Genomic DNA, 17,704 nt, shown 5'->3' on the forward strand with positions numbered 1-17,704 from the left:
GATTTTTTTACTTTTTCTCCCTGCAACAATCACCTAACCAAAAAACCAGGTACACTAACTCTTCTAATTAGTTTCGGGGGGGTGGAAGTCACATTTGGCTGAGACCAGGTATTGAATGTCAGAAAAAATAGGAGAACTTTTTGGGAAGTTTCAAATATAAGAAAAAGGAGATAACAGAAGTTTTCACATAATCTTAACTATAGATTTCTCTCCTGACAAAGTACAACACATGTACGGAAACGTTACTGCATGTGTTCATTTAGTTCATACCATGGAAAGTGCCCATGTCCCAAGGGCTAAGGTGATGCAGCTTAAGAAATTCCACCATGCCAATATAAACTGCCGAAAAATCTAAACCCTTTTTTTAAAAATAACTGAAACTTCCCTATTTTCACATCCCCCTGTGAACAATGCCACTTAGTATTGGAAGCTGAGCTTTGTTCCCTTCTCCGTTTCCTGACAACTAGATGAGATCTCCCTCCCCGCCCCTTTGGGCTTTAACATCTTTCAATTTAATTAAGAGACAAGAAATAAAAAAATGATCTAATTAGTCTAGATGGCCTGTGTTCTTTAATTATTAGTGCACCCAATGAAAAGGAGGGAGGAAAGAGGGATAGGAAAAGGATAACTGTTATAAAACCTCAAACTATAAAATTATGTTTACAACACAAAATGTTTAAAGAGGAAATTGTAATGCTACCACTAAAACATAGTGCAAGCATTACTTTAATACTATGGCAGTGATTAGCAGAATTGCCACCAATGCATTTAGGGTATGCAGGGTCTACAATAATTCTCGCTTCCCAAAAGAAAAATACTACAAGAGTATTCTTAATAGAAACTGACATTTCAAGAACACTATAATACCTTACTATATTCACTACCATGCAGAATGACAAAAAGGAATCTGGACTGCTACAATCCAGTACTTCATGACTGTATTGCATACTTTACTCAGTCTTGTCTTAGAAATATATGTAATGCATGCAAGCAAATAAGATTTTTTTTAACCAAATAGTCGCAAGCTTATAAAACTAACCACATCAAGGAAAGTATTGTATATTCACCCTGTCAAATCAATTTCCTATTACCAAGCAACAGACAGAAATTGTCATATGGCCACAAGTTATAACACAATTGGGAAAAACATAAATATAGTTTGTTATCCTGATGAAAATGTGACTATGTGAAATAGCATTGTTCATACCAACCTGGCACTCCATAGCAAATGCTTTGTTTTAGATTCCATACGAATTTTGGAAAAGGAAAGGAATTAGGTTCCCAAAACAAAGTAAAGTTAGGATTGTCTAGTAGCCTTTTAAAAGCAATAGTGAGCATAAAGGAGTTAAAATTATTAACTTCTGAAGACTGAGAAAAACCAAGTGATGTTTTTATTTCCTCCTACTTGCTCTATTTCACAATAGATGTGCACATGCTGTGTCAATGTTTTGAAATCAGACCGGAATATTTAACAAGAGATCTTGTGAAACTTGTGTCTTAACTTATTTTTAAGTTTACATACTGCCTAAAAATTATGTTTTACTTATGTGAGTGAAAATGTCCCTCCCCTTGCACATACTTAAAACTGATGAATAAATTTCTCATTTCTATTTGGTACTTAAATCAACATTTATGGTCAGCAGAAGAATTAGGGTATCACCCAAAGCACATTGAAGCCAACAAGAACCTTTCCATTAATTTCAATGGGCTTTGTATCAAAGCCCTTAATCTCTGAAATTAAAGCACTATTTAGCTCTTAGATAGGCCCACACCATCCTCTCTGACTAGAATAGACAACAGAGGGTTGAAAATACCTCCCTCCCAAATAAGACGGTTCTACATATTGTGTCCCATCCTATGTCCTGTCAAATTTAACTATTTTTGTTTCAGTGATTTTCAAACACATGTTGATCTTGAAGACAAAGAAGAGCGCAGCAGTAATCCTGGCCTGATTCTCCTCCAACAACAGATAGCAGCTACATCTCTAACAAAGTGTTTAGAAAAGCCATTCAAAACTAGGAGTGCCCTATGGGTTGGAAGATGAGCCAGTGATGCAGTAAATTTTATAAAACTGTACATACACAAGTTAAAGCAGCATCCATTTATGTTAATTTTGCCCAGTATTTCTAATGTCTTTGAAGCCATCCAGTTTCATTACCAGGACATTGAACGATAGGGTTATACTATGCTGCTCCTTCTCCTACCCTGCTCCCTCTCTCTTACCTATAGCAGCTTCCCCACCCTCAATTCTTTCCAGTCAGCACAGATACACACCTATGATGCATATCCTGACAACTTCACTCAGCCCCATCTCTCTCTCTGATTGTCACCTTCTCTCCTCCCACCTTTCTCCTCTGTCTCCAAAATTCTTGTGTGTACTGTCTACTCCTGCTGCCAAGGCAGATTTCCCCTCCTATCTAGCTTCTGCCCTTTTCATTTCAACAAAAGTATCTTGACCAAGGAGATTAACAAACTAGCGAGGGGATGGAGCACTGCTCTGCCCTTTTTCCAGATCCATATGCAGTCTTTACATGGATGATTGTGGTCATCCTCCTTCATGCCTCTGGTTCTCCCCTTGCTTTACTGATTTATGCTCCTTATCTGTGGAAGCCTCTCAGGGTACATTTGTGTGTTCTCTCCCTTTCATATCAAGTTCAATTACCACCTTGATGTGGGTGATTCCTAATTTACCTCTGCTCTCCAACTGGTCTTACATTTCCAACTCTGTCAGATATCTATCCCCTGGACATCCCAAATGCACTATATGCGATATGGAGCATCCTTGCTCACAATTCCTCTCCACAGCCTCTCTTCTGCCAGCATTGACTAATCCGGTACCCTGCTGGAACCAGCCTTGTAATCTTGGTATGATTTTCAATGCACCCATACATATTCCTGTTCTTCTCAAATCCTGTTTCTTTTCCCTGTAAGCCATCTTCCCTATCCCCAATACCAAACTGCTCATCTAAAGTCACTAGATTTACAGTTTATTAAATAATCTGTAACTCACTAACCATCCCTTTTTGTTTTATGACTACAGGAGTGTTAATGGACCATTTCACCTTGAATTGTCCCTTAGAATATGTGCGAAACTATCTGTTCAATCTTGTATTTAGCTGTGACACTCTCCGTACCTTTCCCAGACCTGAAAAAGAACTCTGGGTAGCTCTACAGCTTGTCTCTCTCTCACCAACAGAAGTTGGTCTAATAAAGGAGATTACCACACCAACCTTACCTCATCTTGGTCATTTAACATTTTATTACTGTAACCTTCCCTTCTCTGAGTATCTACCTTTCACTACTTTCTTTTCCCTCCTCTCACCTATCCAAAATACTGTTGTTGTCATCTTCTACAGCTGCTCTGCCAACCATCGTCCCCTTCTCCCTATTTAAGCCCCTTCATCGTGTTATACAGATAACTGTATATAAAGGCCCTACAAGCTCTTAAAGTAAGCTCTCCAGGGCAGTGACCATGTCTGTCTTTATATTTTTGAAAGTGATCTATTTTTACAGTGCAATACGAATTTCAAATTTAAAAAAAAAAAAAGTTACTCAACTTGTCAAATTCTATCTTTAAGAATAACTGATGTATACAGTTCCAGGAAAAACTATTTTTAATTGCAGGAAATGTGGCCTTTATTTTTCACCTTTGTTCTATAACCTTCCCTCTCTCCCCCAAAAAAATATTTAGCTTTAGTATATTTCACTGTTCTCAATTAAATCTCAGGTTTAGATTAGATTCCTAGATGCACAGAACTTAAAGCAACCCAACAGCTGAACCTGAAAGTAGCTTTGATCTAGGCCAATTATACATATACCCAGTTGCACCCAAATAACCAGCTATAGAATGCTTTCAAGACAGACTACTGTAAAATTTAAGTGGGGATGTAAATAAAATTAACACTTAGCTGACCTTTAGTGAGTTTTATTCCCTTACTTCAGCTACAGTGTCATTTTGAACAATTTATTTTCACTTTACCTTAGCCAAGTCAATACACTTTTTAAAAAGCCCTATATTTTCACCCCAAGCTGTCTCAGATGGTACTTTGTTGTGCTTTTTACTAGTCCAAAATTATACAGATTTTTATTCCTGTTGGATTATCATGGTCAAGGAAGAATCTAAAAATATTAGTGTTTCATGTGTTCTAACTGTCTACTGAGATACCTAATTATGGTTTCTTCCAACTCGGATAAGCTTACTAAAGGTAACTGCATCCAGGGGATCCACTACCTATTATCCAGTCTCAATGTTAAAGAAAGTCCAATTAACCACAGGTATGCCATCGGAAGAGCTGAGCTACTTTAGAAATATATCAGGAAACAAACAGAAAGACAAGGAAAAGATAAATAGAAAATAATACAAGTAATTTAAAGGGACATTATCAAGACAAAAGAACTAAATCCTTACCTCTTAACTGCCACTTTAGATCAATTCAATTGAACACTTTAAAAAAAAAAGTTTCCTTTCACCATTTATCTTGCTTTCTCTTCCTGCATTCTAAATAGCTTAACCAATACCACCTCACTGTTTGTAACCTTGATGTTAATCACCAGGTTTTGACACCCCTTCTCTGAATCATTTACTAACAAAGCCATGTGCCAACCATGCTGGTGTACAAACAGCCTCACTATTTACCCCCTATGCATAATGAGTGTATTCTATAAAAATCTGGGGAGGGTTCCTATCCACACACACAACAGTACATATACTGTGTGAGCACAAAAATTTGGGAGGAAGGAGGACTGGGCAGCTAGTTATAGTGTCCTGCCTACACCGTAAAACACCTGATTTACAGCCTGTTTACAGGAAACAATCCCTGTTTCGGTCAAAGATGGTGGGATACGTGTAACACTTAGCATTGTGGTTCCTAACAGAGTATTAACAATGTTGCATGTAGACATCGATCACATTTAGACCCAGCAAAATCACTTACTAGTTTCAACTAAAACCTACTTCACTGCAGCAGTCCAAACAAGAGATCCACTTCCTGAATACTACAGTGCTAATAAGTGACGGTCACATAAACCATCCTATACCAGAGGCCTATTGACTGCTAAACTTACCCACATGCCTCTGGCTTTCATCCAGACCACATCACACAATCCACTGTCTACAGCCAAGCTCTAAGATACAACCGCATTTGCTCCAATCCCTCAGACAGAGACAAACACCTACAAGATCTCTATCAAGCGTTCTTAAAACTACAATATCCACCTGCTGAAGTGAAGAAGCAGATTGACAGAACCAGAAGAATACCCAGAAGTCGCCTACTCCAGGACAGGCCCAACAAAGAAAGTAACAGAATGCAACTAGCTGTCACCTTCAGCCTCCAACTAAAACCTCTCCAGCGCATCATCAAGGATCTACAACTTATCCTGAAGGATGATCCCTCACTCTCACAGACCTTGGGAGACAGGCCAATCCTCACCTACAGACAGCCCCACAACCTGGAGCAAATACTCACCAGCAACCAGCCACCACACAACAAAAACACTAACCCAGGAACCTATCCTTGCAACAAAGCCCATTGCCAACTCTGTCCACATATCTAATCAAGGGACACCATCATAGGACCTAATCACATCAGCCACATCATCAGAGGCTCGTTCACCTACACATTTACCAATGTGATATATGCCATCATGTGCCAGCAGTGCCCCTCTACCATGTACATTAGCCAAACCGGACAGTCTCTACGCAAAAAAATAAATGCACACAAAACAGACGTCAAGAATTATAACATTAAAAAAACAGTCAGAGAATACTTCAGCCTCCCTGGTCACTCAGTTACAGAGCTAAAAGTCGCAATTCTCCAACAAAAAAACTTCAAAAACAGACTCCAATGAGAAACTGCAAAATTGGAATTAATTTGCAAACTGGACACCATTAAATTAGGTTTGAATAAAGACTGGGAGTGGATGGGTCATTACACAAAATAAAAACTATTTCCCCATGCTAATTTTTCCCCTACTGTTACTCGCACCCTCTTGTCAACTGTTGGAAATGGGCCATCCTGATTATTACTACAAAAGGTTTTTTTATTCCTGCTGATAATAGCCCACCTTAATTGATTAGTCTCATTAGAGTTATGACAACACTCATTTTTTCATGTTCTCTGTGTATATATATCTTCCTACTGTATTTTCCACTGCATGCATCCGATTAAGTGGGTTTTAGCCCATGAAAGCTTATGCTCAAATAAATTTTTTAGCCTCTAAGGTGCCACAAGTACTCCTTGTTCTTTTTGCTGATACAGACTAACATGGCTACCACTGTGAAACCTGTTACTAGTTTCAGACTCAGTTAAAAAACTGTAATGTAGACAGGAGCTAAACAATTAAAGGAGTGAAAGTTTTCATTGCAAACATACATTTTTTAAATTAATATAAGCATTTATATGCATAATTAGGATTTATATTTATTTTTAAAAATAAAACCCTTAACTTACAGTTAAACAAAACACTATAACAAACATATAAAAGGTGAAAAAAGTTGGCCAATCTGGAAAGATGTGCATGAGCAGAAGAAAATATTATAAGAATTCAAATTTATTTTTATGTTATCTAATTCTCTGTTGAAAAGGCTTCTCTATTTAAATAGACCTTGCCTGTGGAAGAGTTACAAAACTTTACCAAGAAACAGGACAGTCTAATGACAACAGTCAAAAGTATACGCTGGTTACTTGTTATTTATAACCATCAGATAAGCCACATACTTTTTTTGAGAAGATTCATGCAGATAATCAGTTCACAGATTTCTAATACACATTTCCATTGTGTACATGAAATTTTAGTTTCTTCAGGCCTTCTTTTTAAGAAGCATTTTAACTATCTAAAAGCTGCCACTGTAACAAATTATCATCTATTGAAAACAGATACCAGTTTGACTGAAGTAACTGTGTAAGTCTTCCAAAGTGTTTTTTGCAGTAGCAACTGATATTTAAGTAGTTTTCCATATTCTAAGGCGCTTACACAAATTTTTTTAATTGAGTGATTTATTTCATATGCAAAAATTAGTTTCATAGTCTCTCTGATAAATCAATCTTTAGGAGCATTTTTTAATGGATGGACCAAAGTGATACTTTAGATCATGTAAACATGACTGTGGATATTTGCCTTAAAAGTCCACAATAACTGCAATCCATCCACTACTGAATTCAGTACTATTGAAACCACTTGGCCCAATAAGGTTGTCATGACTTAAGCGTGGTAGGGTTTAAATTAAACTAAAAAGTTTCTGTGATGAAATCTCTTACAAAATTGACTACAACGTTACAAAACCTGAAACCATAAGTCCTAATGCCCAATAACTTGGTTGGCTAGACCTCAAAAAAAAAAATCTATTAAGTGATGTAACAGATGGCCTAGTTAAACATTTCATTTTAAAAAATTAACTAATTTAGAATCATCTAAAAAGCACCTGAAACATGTAGTTAAACTCCTTAGGCCAAACTTAGCTTTGGCCCAATGAGGTGCAACTCCATTAACTTCATAGAATCAGATCTGCTTATACCAGGTCTGAGTTCAACCCACTGTTTTAAGACATCTTGCAGTTAAAACAAACAAATGAACAAAACCATATCAGGTGAAAATGTAGACACTTGTTATTTAACAGATCTGTTTTTGATGCAAATAAATCCTCCATGCAGCCTTAGCTACAGCTTTGTAAAAAGAGATAAATCCTGTGCTGAGCTAGAAATGATTTATGATATGGCAATACAATGAGTAAGTTAAACAGAAAGGAACTAAAAGGGAAACCAAAAGGATTTACTGCAGTCCAGCAGAAAGGAGAAAGGGTTTCACATGAGAGGAAGGTCCTTTTACTATTTATGTTCCTGTCTCAGAGCTATTGAGATCCACTAGTCACTATAAGAATATTGATTTTCTTAACACCTTAACTTTACTTGGTTAACATGAAGTAAGAGAGACCACCACCACTAAAGTGACTTTCCAGCCAGCATTCATTTACAGTATTTTTGGGAGAGAGACCTCACAGGGTTTTTTGTATGTTTTAAATACAAACGATTTAGATCTGGCCTATATTATTAAAACTACCACACTGTAACATGGTAGTACCATGTATGGTTCAGTCTTGCAAGTGTAGATGGAACCAAACCAAACCAAATTTTAATTGAGTTACCAAGTCATGCTGCAGAAGACACATGAAGTTCAAATTTACAGCAAGGTTCTGGAATCCAGTTTGGTCCCATCTACACAAGATCAATAGTTGACAAGGACTATAATGTTGTAACCAATTCCCACAACACACTAGTTTTTCCAGTATAGATGGGACCTTAGTGCGAGCTGGAGAATTCTAAAGCCAACAAAATGTTCTTAAAATATAAAAGGCATGAGACATCTCTGTCATTCAGATTTGTTTAGTGATTCTATAAGCACTAGCGTAGCAAAAACTGCAAAGTACAAGAGGTTCTAAGCAACTCAGAGAGGACTTTACTCAAAGGGCAAGTTGTATTTCCCTTCAGACTCCAGATTTCTACCTCAAGCCCCACAACTTCACCTCAAGGAAATATCCATACCACAAAACAGAGAGAACTTCCAGATGAATCACCTTATGATTCCTAAAAGAAGAAAAATTAAAGGAATCAGATTTTTCTCCATTTCTCAATGTGCTAAATGTAGCTTACAATAAGAAACTTGAAGATCATGCCACGCTGTCCCTCACCATCGAAATTATACCACCCCCCCCCCAGTTCTTGCAATGTCTCTCAATCCATACATTTTAACTCCTGCTCTGCCTCCACTGCCAAATCTCTTGCCCAAAACAACTCCTGTGTTGTCCCCCTTTCCCAAGCACCTAACCCACGCTAGCCCTGTGGCCCAAATATTCACAATTCTTGCACTCCTCCCTCAATCTTATCTTCCGGGCAGGTCTTGTTCTGCCCCTCAATTCCACCACCTCACCTCTTCCATGCATCTTCCGCACCCAATTTCTTCATCAAGTCCTTTGCATCTCCCATGACCCACCAATCCCATCTCCATCTATTACCACCTCACCTGCATTGCCCCAACTCATGATTTGCTCGAGACACTGTTGTCCCCTCCCCCCGATTTCTCCCCTAAACATGACCTCCTCCACTGTCTCCTATGTCGAGTCGCATCTTGCACAGTCCCCCTCTATTTTGCCCCCCAAAAACATGCAATTCTCCCCCAAGGTCTCTCAGTCCCTGCTACCGTAAATCCTGTACTGTTACATATTATATTTTACACACTCACACCCCCTAGGTAAGCTGTTCCCTGTCCTGCCTTTCTGCTGCATACAACCCGCACTACACCTCCCCCAGACTCTATCCTGCTTGCCCAATCCCCTATCCATCTGCTGAACCCTCAGCCCCTTTGTGTCTCAGCTCCCCCGACCCCTTTGTTTCTCCTGTTCCTGGTTATAACGCAGCTCGCCCACTCCCCCCCCCCGAGTGCTCACCCCCGCGCTGGGCGCTGTGCTTGGCCGGGAGCCCGTTGTTGTAGGGCTCCCAGATCTTCTGCAGCGGGTTCTGCGTGAGCTCCCGGGCCGGCGACGCCGCCATCCTCGCATGGGGCCCCGATCCGCCGGCAGTAGTAGCGGCGGCCGCCGGGGAAAAGCCGGGCGCTCTGCAGCTGCAACGGGCGGGGTGTAGCTGCAGCTCCGCCTCCTCGGCCCACCGAGACCCGGAACAAGGAGCCGAGCAGAAACTGAGCAAACGCGCCCCTAGCGCCGGACTCGAACAGCGCAGGGGAGGCGTGGGGGCACCGTACAACACCCCGCCCCGGAGCCTTGCACCGGGGAGAGGCGGCTAGCCCCCGAGCACCCACAGGCCGGGGCTACCCCCCGACGCACACGAGGGGGAGGGGGGCTGGAAGCGCCCGACTGCCCATTCAGTCCGCAGGCCTCTGGGAGAGCTGGGAGGCTGAGAGAAACCCAGACTTCTTTGTTGCGGCACTTACAATGGTTCCAAGTGAGCAAACCCTCTCAAAAAATGGTCTTAATCATATAGCACCCCCCCCCTTTTTTTAATGTATCATTGGGTCAAATAAATAAAATAAATAAACCCTACTGCTCAACCTACAGAAACGTCAGTATCTTTTGCAATCCTTTCACTGCTTACTACTTCCCATGGCTGTACTAAAATCACTTACCTTGGTTAACCATGCAAATAAATAAACACTAAAAAACAGAGACTGCTCAGGAATCTCTAATTTTAGTTCAGGTGTACAGGCTGACAATGTGTCTACACTAAGGGTCGACCAAACTACATCTATGTAGTCAACTCAGTGCAGTTTTCCGTAATATAAGGAAGCCTTGAGAAATTGTTGGAGCATAATCGTACACTGCCTAAACTGTTGGCTGAATTTGACCAGACAGCATCCCCTATTATGCTGTATAACAGGAGTCAGCAACCTTTGGCACACGGGCGCCAGGGAAAGCACCCTGGTGGGCTGGGCTGGTCTGTTTACCTGCCGCATCTGCGGGTTCAGCCAATTGCAGCTCCCACTGGCCGTGGTTCGCCGCTCCAGGCCAACAGGGGCGGCGGGAAGCAGCACGGGCAGAGGGATGTGTTGGCCACTGCTTTCCACTGCCCCCATTGGCCTGGGACGGCAAACCGCAGCCAGTGGGAGCCGCGATCAGCCAAACCTGCGGATGCAGCAGGTAAACAAACCATCCCAGCCCACCAGGATGCTTATCCTGGAGGGCCGTGTGCCAAAAGTTGCCAATCCCTGTTATATTTGTTATATATATATTTCTGCAGTTTGCAGGGGAAAATCTCTGCAAAGATTTCCAAGATAGGTACTCCACACTTTCTGAACAATCAAGCTTCTTAAACGTGTCTCAAACTGGACATCCAGAAATGGAGGCACCGAAAACCTCCAATCCCTTTTAAAAAAAAAAGTAGGCAACCATTTTTTATACCTTGGGTAAGGGAGGAAGGAGCAAGTTATTCCAGGGCTAGTCAAGAGCTAATTCTCCACCACAGTTGATTACATTGATTATGCTGGTGAGGATACACGTTTGTTAGCCTTTCCTGTTTGCACCTGTTCTGGAAAATGAGCCAGGTTTGAACCTCTATCCAAACATGCCTCTTCTGCAATGAGCTACCCCTATACTGTAAATGACGTTTACTGCTGGCATAAAGAGGGACAAGGCTTATTTGATTCCTGATGCACAAGGAGATGGCAACCACACTTTGCTCTTTTCTGGAGCACAGTTTGGCCTGCCTATATCAACTGCCAAACATTGTTTGGCCATAGTTATATCAGATATGGCTCCCCCTTAAAAAGAGTCCAACTGCTTATTTTCGAGGACTCCACAGCTGCTTTTCGAAGCTCGCAAACAAGGATTCAACATGACCCCTTTAGCAACTGGGATTTATTCTAAGATTAAATGACCAATTAAAAAATATTTGCATACAACTTTCTGCTTGCTTCTGAGGGGGTAATATATTTCAATTACACTACATATAAAATTTGATTCTAGGCAGGAGGCTTTTGTTACAGTTTAATGCTCCTTATTACTCCATTATCACAGCCTCATGCTGTCCTGAGGCTGACCTGGGCTGAAGAGGCAATAAATATAATACATTTTTATGTAGCATCTTTCATCCAAACCTCCCTCTCCCTCACACACACTACCCAAAGGAAAAGAAGGCTTGAACACTAAAGCATAGTGGCTGCTGTTGCACCCTCTGGCTTGAAGTGGTTTCCATTATATACAGCATTTACAGTTTGGTTCAATGGCTCTCAGCACCCTCACTGTTAGGGTGACCAGACAGCAAATGTGAAAAATCGGGACAAGGGGTGGGGGGTAATAGGAGCCTATATAAGAAAAAGACTCAAAAATCGGGATTGTCCCTATAAAATCGGGACATCTGGTCACCCTACTCACTGTACAAATTGTTCCAGCACTCTTGCACTAAAGGGATAAAGATACGAACACAAAATTACTTTCCGTACTCTAAATAATAATATGGTAGTTACATGGCGGACAGTTCTCAATTAAAAAATAAGATTGCATTGTATTGCAGCCATTAACAATACACAAAATGTTATACACAAACACACAGAGGTTTTCTCATTTTCTGCAGATGGACTTGTAAGTAAGTGCAATCAAACTCTGTTAGACTATTTATCAAGCTCTGTACCTCAGAATATTCTTTAAAACCATATTAAAAATACTGCACTTCTGCAGTATACATTACTAAAACAGTAATGAAGTTATTTCTTATCCATATTTCTTCAAATATGTGAATGTTATCTTCTGCACTAAAGGCTAAAACTATACCAAGCGGTTAGTCTTTAAAAGGGACATTACACACTTAAGTTTTAATACACATTGTTTTCATAAAACTTTACATTTTGGGTAAAATTTAAGGTCACACAATTGGGCACAAAAATCAAGCGAATACAGTTGTGTTCAAACAAACATCTTATACTGGTTCAGACAAGGTTCTTATACTGGTGCTAATCACCCTAGTATCCAAGCATCTTCAGCATTTGAAACTTAAATATTTCAAACAGTTTAGGACATGACAGTAAATAAGACACATTCAAAATTCTTTCACTTATAATAACCTACATTCAATAAAATGCATTAAATATTCATTAAATCTTTTAACCTTTTCTATTTCCAATAAGTGTTCAAATGTTATGAGACTGACTTAAAAATGATGAGATTTAAAAATAAAAATAAATGGTGGGCCCTTTTCATTTGCCTTATGAGTTTTGAGCCTTTAGGGATTGTGTTTTCAAGCTTTTCTTCATAACCACAAGGGCTGGAAACTTACTTTTTTAAATGAAAGCTGAGATTCACACAACCACAAAATGGGGGTTGTACGACAAACACTATATATCACAAGACCCACGATACAACTGCAAGAGTTGGCAACACTGCATATTTCTTCTCTCTCTCCTCAGCACTTCCATTTGCTTGGTTTCTCTCTGCTTCCATCTCATTTCCCCTCCTCTCCTTTAGTGTTTAGTGTTTCCCTGCAGGTCCATAGCATTCAGTATCATTCCCTCCCTGAAATTTTCTTTAACGTTTGTCCTTGATCTTGTCTATCCAGGAGACTTGATAGCAATGGGAGAATGAGTTAAAATATGTCACAAGAGTCAATCAACTTAAAGCTGAGCAAGTGAGAAACAAATTTTTATAATGCTCAAAACTCTTAATTTATTTGTTAATATCATTTAATTCCAGTGAGTAATCAACATTTTGAAAAAAATATTCATTGTTGTGAAAGATTCAGCACCTCACCCCTTCAACCGATGTGCAAAATCTCACAATACACATACTCCAAAACTGACAAATAGTCCTCCAGTAAAACCAAGCATGTCCAGATTTGACATTCCTGATATCTCCAAGACTAAAATAAACAAAAATAATATTTTTTCTTACAAATAAAAACCAGGCCTGAAAAGCAGGTGTTCTTGACACTTAAAAGTACGAAATAGCAAAAAGTCAATTTCTCCCCCAGTCCTTTGCAATTCATCTCTGAAAATTGACTATGGAAAAGTAACACCTTCCCCTCAACAGATTTGCTCCACAAATGCATCCAGAGAGACAGCTTGTTTTAGTGACAAAAAGGCTAGATTTACAAAGGTATATTTAGGTGACTAAAGATGCACGTAGGTGAGTGCACTTTTGAAAACCCCAGCAGGCACCTATAAGAATCTTTAGTCACCTACATTTGTAAATGGAGCAACTTTAGATTGCTTTTGGCATTCACAGAGCAGGTGCATAGGGTAGACCATCGCGTTTGGGCTCATGAAACAAGCACAAAATGGTGGGATCGAATCATTATGCAGGTGTGGGATGATGAGCAGTGGCTACAGAACTTTCAGATGCAGAAAGCCACCTTCGTGGATCTGTGTGCGGAGCTCGCCCCAGATCTGTGGCACAAGGACACCAGAATGAAAGCTGCCCCCTCAGTGGAAAAGCATGTAGCAATTGCTGTGTGGAAGCTGGCAACTCCAGACTGCTACCGGTTGATCATGAATGAATTTGGAGTGGGGAAATCAACCGTTGGGGCTGCATTAATGTAAGTTTACAGGGCAATAAATTACATCCTGCTATGAAGGACTACGACGCTGGGAAATGTGCGTGAAATAGTGGACGGCTTTGCAGAAATGGGTTTCCCTAACTGTGGAAGGGTGATAGATGGCACACACATTCCAATTTTGGCACCAGACCACCTTGCGATGGAGTACATCAACCGGAAGGGGTATTCCTCCATGGTGTTGCAGGCACTTGTGGATCACTGTGCGCATTTCACTGACATCAACGTTGGGTGCTCTGGGAAGGTGCACAATGCATGCATCTTCAGGAACACTGGCCTGTACAGAAAACTGCAAACAGAGATTTTCCTTCCTAACCAGAAGATTACAGTGGGTGGTGTTGAAATGCCAATAGTGATCCTGGGGGACCTCGCATACCCCTTACAGCCATGGCTCATGAAACCTTACACGGGACACCTGGACAGCAGTAATGAGTGGTTCAACAATAGGCTCAGTAGGTGCCAGATGACAGTTGAAAGTGCCTTTTGCTTCAATGTTACATTACATGTCATTTTCCTAGGGAGCAATGGTGACATTTGGGGCCTTATATATTCCTGTACTAAAGTGATTAAAATGCCTGTACATGTATTGGCAGTGCCTGCAATCTCACCTTGTAGAAAAAAATATATATGATTTACCATTATAAAAGTTTGCTTTTATTGCACAAGAAACAGCACGCACAAACACAGAGATGCTTGGCGGTAAAGGATGAACCAGGAAATGGAAATTTCAAAAATTCCCAGGAATTCTAAGGGGGAGGGGTGGATGGTTGTTTTCCTGTCTGCAGGGCAGTGGAGTTCAAACTGCTGACCAGAGCAGTCAGGATGGGCATTCTGGGACACCTCCTAGAGGCCAATTATAGCGATGAAAAGAAGCATGGTGTCTACACTTGCTCTTTGTCGACAGAAATGTAGAGGAAAAAGACGTAAATCTCTCGTGAGGGTGGATGTATTTTGTCACCAAAATCAGGCATTTTCCCTGACAAAAGTCGCCTTGCAGTTAGGGGCGGCTCTAGCAATTTCGCTGCCCCAAGCACGGCGGCACGCCGCAGGGGGCGCTCTGGCGGTCGCCGGTCCCGCAGCTCCAGTGGACCTCCTGCAGACGTGCCTGCGGAGGGTCTGCTGGTCCCGCGGCTCCAGTGGAGCATCCACAGGCATGCCTGCGGGAGAGCCGCGGGACCAGCAGACCCTCCACAGGCACGCCTGCGGGAGGTCCACCGTAACCGCCTGCCACCCTCCCGGCGACCGGCAGAGCGCCCCCCGTGGCATGCCGCCCCAAGCACGCTGGGGTCTGGAGCCGGCCCTGCTTGCAGTGTATACGCAATCACTGTTTGGATCAACAAACGGCAGTTTTGATGACAAAACTTCGTAGTGTAGACAGGGCCAAAGGATAAGCAGGCATCCAAAAACATGCTTCATGCTTCACACCTAAATAGGATTTTTAAAAAAAGGCTTTGAAACAACTGGAAGTGATAAATTAATATTTCCTTGAGGCACACAAATTCAAGTATTTCCTTGAGGCAACAAATTCAAGTCTTCCAGCGCAATACAACAAATGATTAACACACCTCAAAAAAACTGAAGATAGAACATCTTTCTCCAACAGCATAGGAAAGATCACTACATATTCCTAATCCTGTGGGGCATGGGTGGAATCCTACTGAAGTCAATGGGTCTCTGGTTCAGGCACAGGGGTCCTCCATATGGTGCCAGAACTTGGCCCAAGTTGAGTGCATTGAAAAGGCACAACTATTTTAAATGACCAGCACACCCTGTTTTTAGCTCAGCCTATTTTCATGGAGAATCTGAGCTAGAAAGAATAAAGAAGCTGGGAAAGAGAATGAGAGCAGGGGGAAAGGGATGAGACACCATAATCAATAGTGTAAAGGGCAACAAAATCTGTATCAATTTACTTTAAAATAATAAAAAAAAGAGTCACCAGTAGATCTCAAGTTATTTCAGTACCTCTTCTTCCCTCCGCCTTCATGAACAAACTGTTCTGTAAGGAAGTGGGCTATGCATTCAAAACATCTTCAGTTTAAGAATAGTCCTTGAGTTACTATACTAATTACTGTCGTTTTCTTATTTACCCTGCCCAGCATTTAGAAGGCATGCTTTCCACCATTCAAATGTTTTTTAAACCCAAAACCCCACACTTAAAATTTGGGACAGCCCTATAAAATAAAGGGTAATCTTGTTTTTCTAAGAAAAAATTAGAAGGCAGATTTTATTCTCAAGTGCTCCATATTCATATGATTTGTCCTGCTCTGTTGATCACATAGGATAGTAATCACCGAAGAAAAGGAAGTGGAGTTACTGCAGCACTATGCTAGAATATTTCAATGCCTCTGATTTTTGCAGCTAAGGCCTAGGACAGGCTTTCGCAGGTAAGCTAGCACTTAAGAAAAATCACAATAAAAGATGCATCTTAGATATTTAGATAGATATACAAAGTGTAGGGGGTGCCAACTGTTTTCTGACATTTGCAGGGGGGAAATGACCATAAGGTGTAACATGTCCAACCCTTCTAGGGGTATCTTTCTTAGGCCTTGTCTACACTACAAGACTATTTCGAATCTACTTAAGTCGAATTTGTGGATTCGACCTTATGAAGTCGAATTTGTGTATCCACACTAAGGACACTAATTCGAATTTCTGAATCCACATTAACAGGGCCGGCATCGACTTTGGAAGCGGTGCACTGTGGGAAGCTATCCCACAGTTCCCGCAGTCCCCGCTGCCCATTGGAATGCTGGGTAGAGCTCCCAATGCCTGCTGGGGGAAAAAATGTGTCGAGGGTGGTTTTGGGTAACTGTCGTCATCAAACCGTCAATCACGCCCTCCCTCCCTGAAAGCGCCAGCGGGAAATTTGTTCGCGCACTTTTCTGGTCGGTTACAGCGCGGACGCCACAGCACTGCGATCATGGAGCCCGCTGCGATCATCGCTGCACTTATGGCCGTTATCAACTCCTCGCACCTTATCGTCCACCTCTTCCACAGTCAGCTGCTGAGAAATCGGGCGAGGAGGCTCCGGCAGCGCGGTGAGGAGAGTGGCGCAGACCTCTCAGAAAGCAGGGTACGCCGGGCAGTGGAGATCATGGTGGCAATGGGTCAAGTTCATGGTGTGGAACGGCGATTCTGGGCCCGGGAAACAAGCACGGACTGGTGGGACCGCATAGTGCTGCAGGTCTGGGATGAAACAGAGTGGCTGCGAAACTTCAGGATGCGTAAGGGCACTTTCCTTGAACTCTGTGACTTGCTGGCCCCTGCCCTGAAGCGCCAGGACACCCAGATGCAAGCAGCCCTGAGTGTGCAGAAGCGAGTGGCCATAGCCCTCTGGAAACTTGCCACACCAGACAGCTACCGGTCAGTAGCGAACCACTTTGGCATGGGCAAATCTACCGTGGGGGTTGCTGTGATTCAAGTAGCCCACGCAATCGTTGAGCAACTGCTCTCAAAGGTAGTGACTCTCGGAAACGTCCAGGTCATCATAGATGGCTTCGCCGCGATGGGATTCCCAAACTGCGGTGGGGCTATAGATGGGACTCACATCCCTATCCTGGCACCAGCCCACCAGGCCAGCGAGTACATTAACCGAAAGGGCTACTTTTCAATGGTGCTGCAAGCACTGGTGGACCATAGGGGACGTTTTACCAACATCT

The 17,704-nt window shown here is 41.8% G+C and overlaps 1 protein-coding gene across 12 annotated transcripts in view; it reads right to left on the minus strand.

Annotated features, from left to right (window-relative positions):
* The window catches only part of PFKFB4 (6-phosphofructo-2-kinase/fructose-2,6-biphosphatase 4), a 128,042-nt gene that overhangs the window by 49,621 nt on the left and 60,717 nt on the right, over positions 1-17,704 (minus strand). For 4 of the 12 annotated variants that reach the window (XM_039547958.1, XM_039547955.1, XM_039547954.1 and 1 more), the window contains exon 1: positions 1,212-1,346. The exons of 2 other annotated variants lie outside the window; for them this stretch is intronic. In XM_039547958.1, coding sequence (XP_039403892.1) covers positions 1,212-1,338 — 127 coding nt within the window. In that variant the 5' untranslated portion in view covers positions 1,339-1,346. 6 more of the 12 variants (XM_039547962.1, XM_039547961.1, XM_039547960.1 and 3 more) reach the window with 6 other exon arrangements.

Source organism: Mauremys reevesii, linkage group 7 (assembly GCF_016161935.1).
Source record: "Mauremys reevesii isolate NIE-2019 linkage group 7, ASM1616193v1, whole genome shotgun sequence".
NCBI classification, from domain to species: domain Eukaryota; kingdom Metazoa; phylum Chordata; order Testudines; family Geoemydidae; genus Mauremys; species Mauremys reevesii.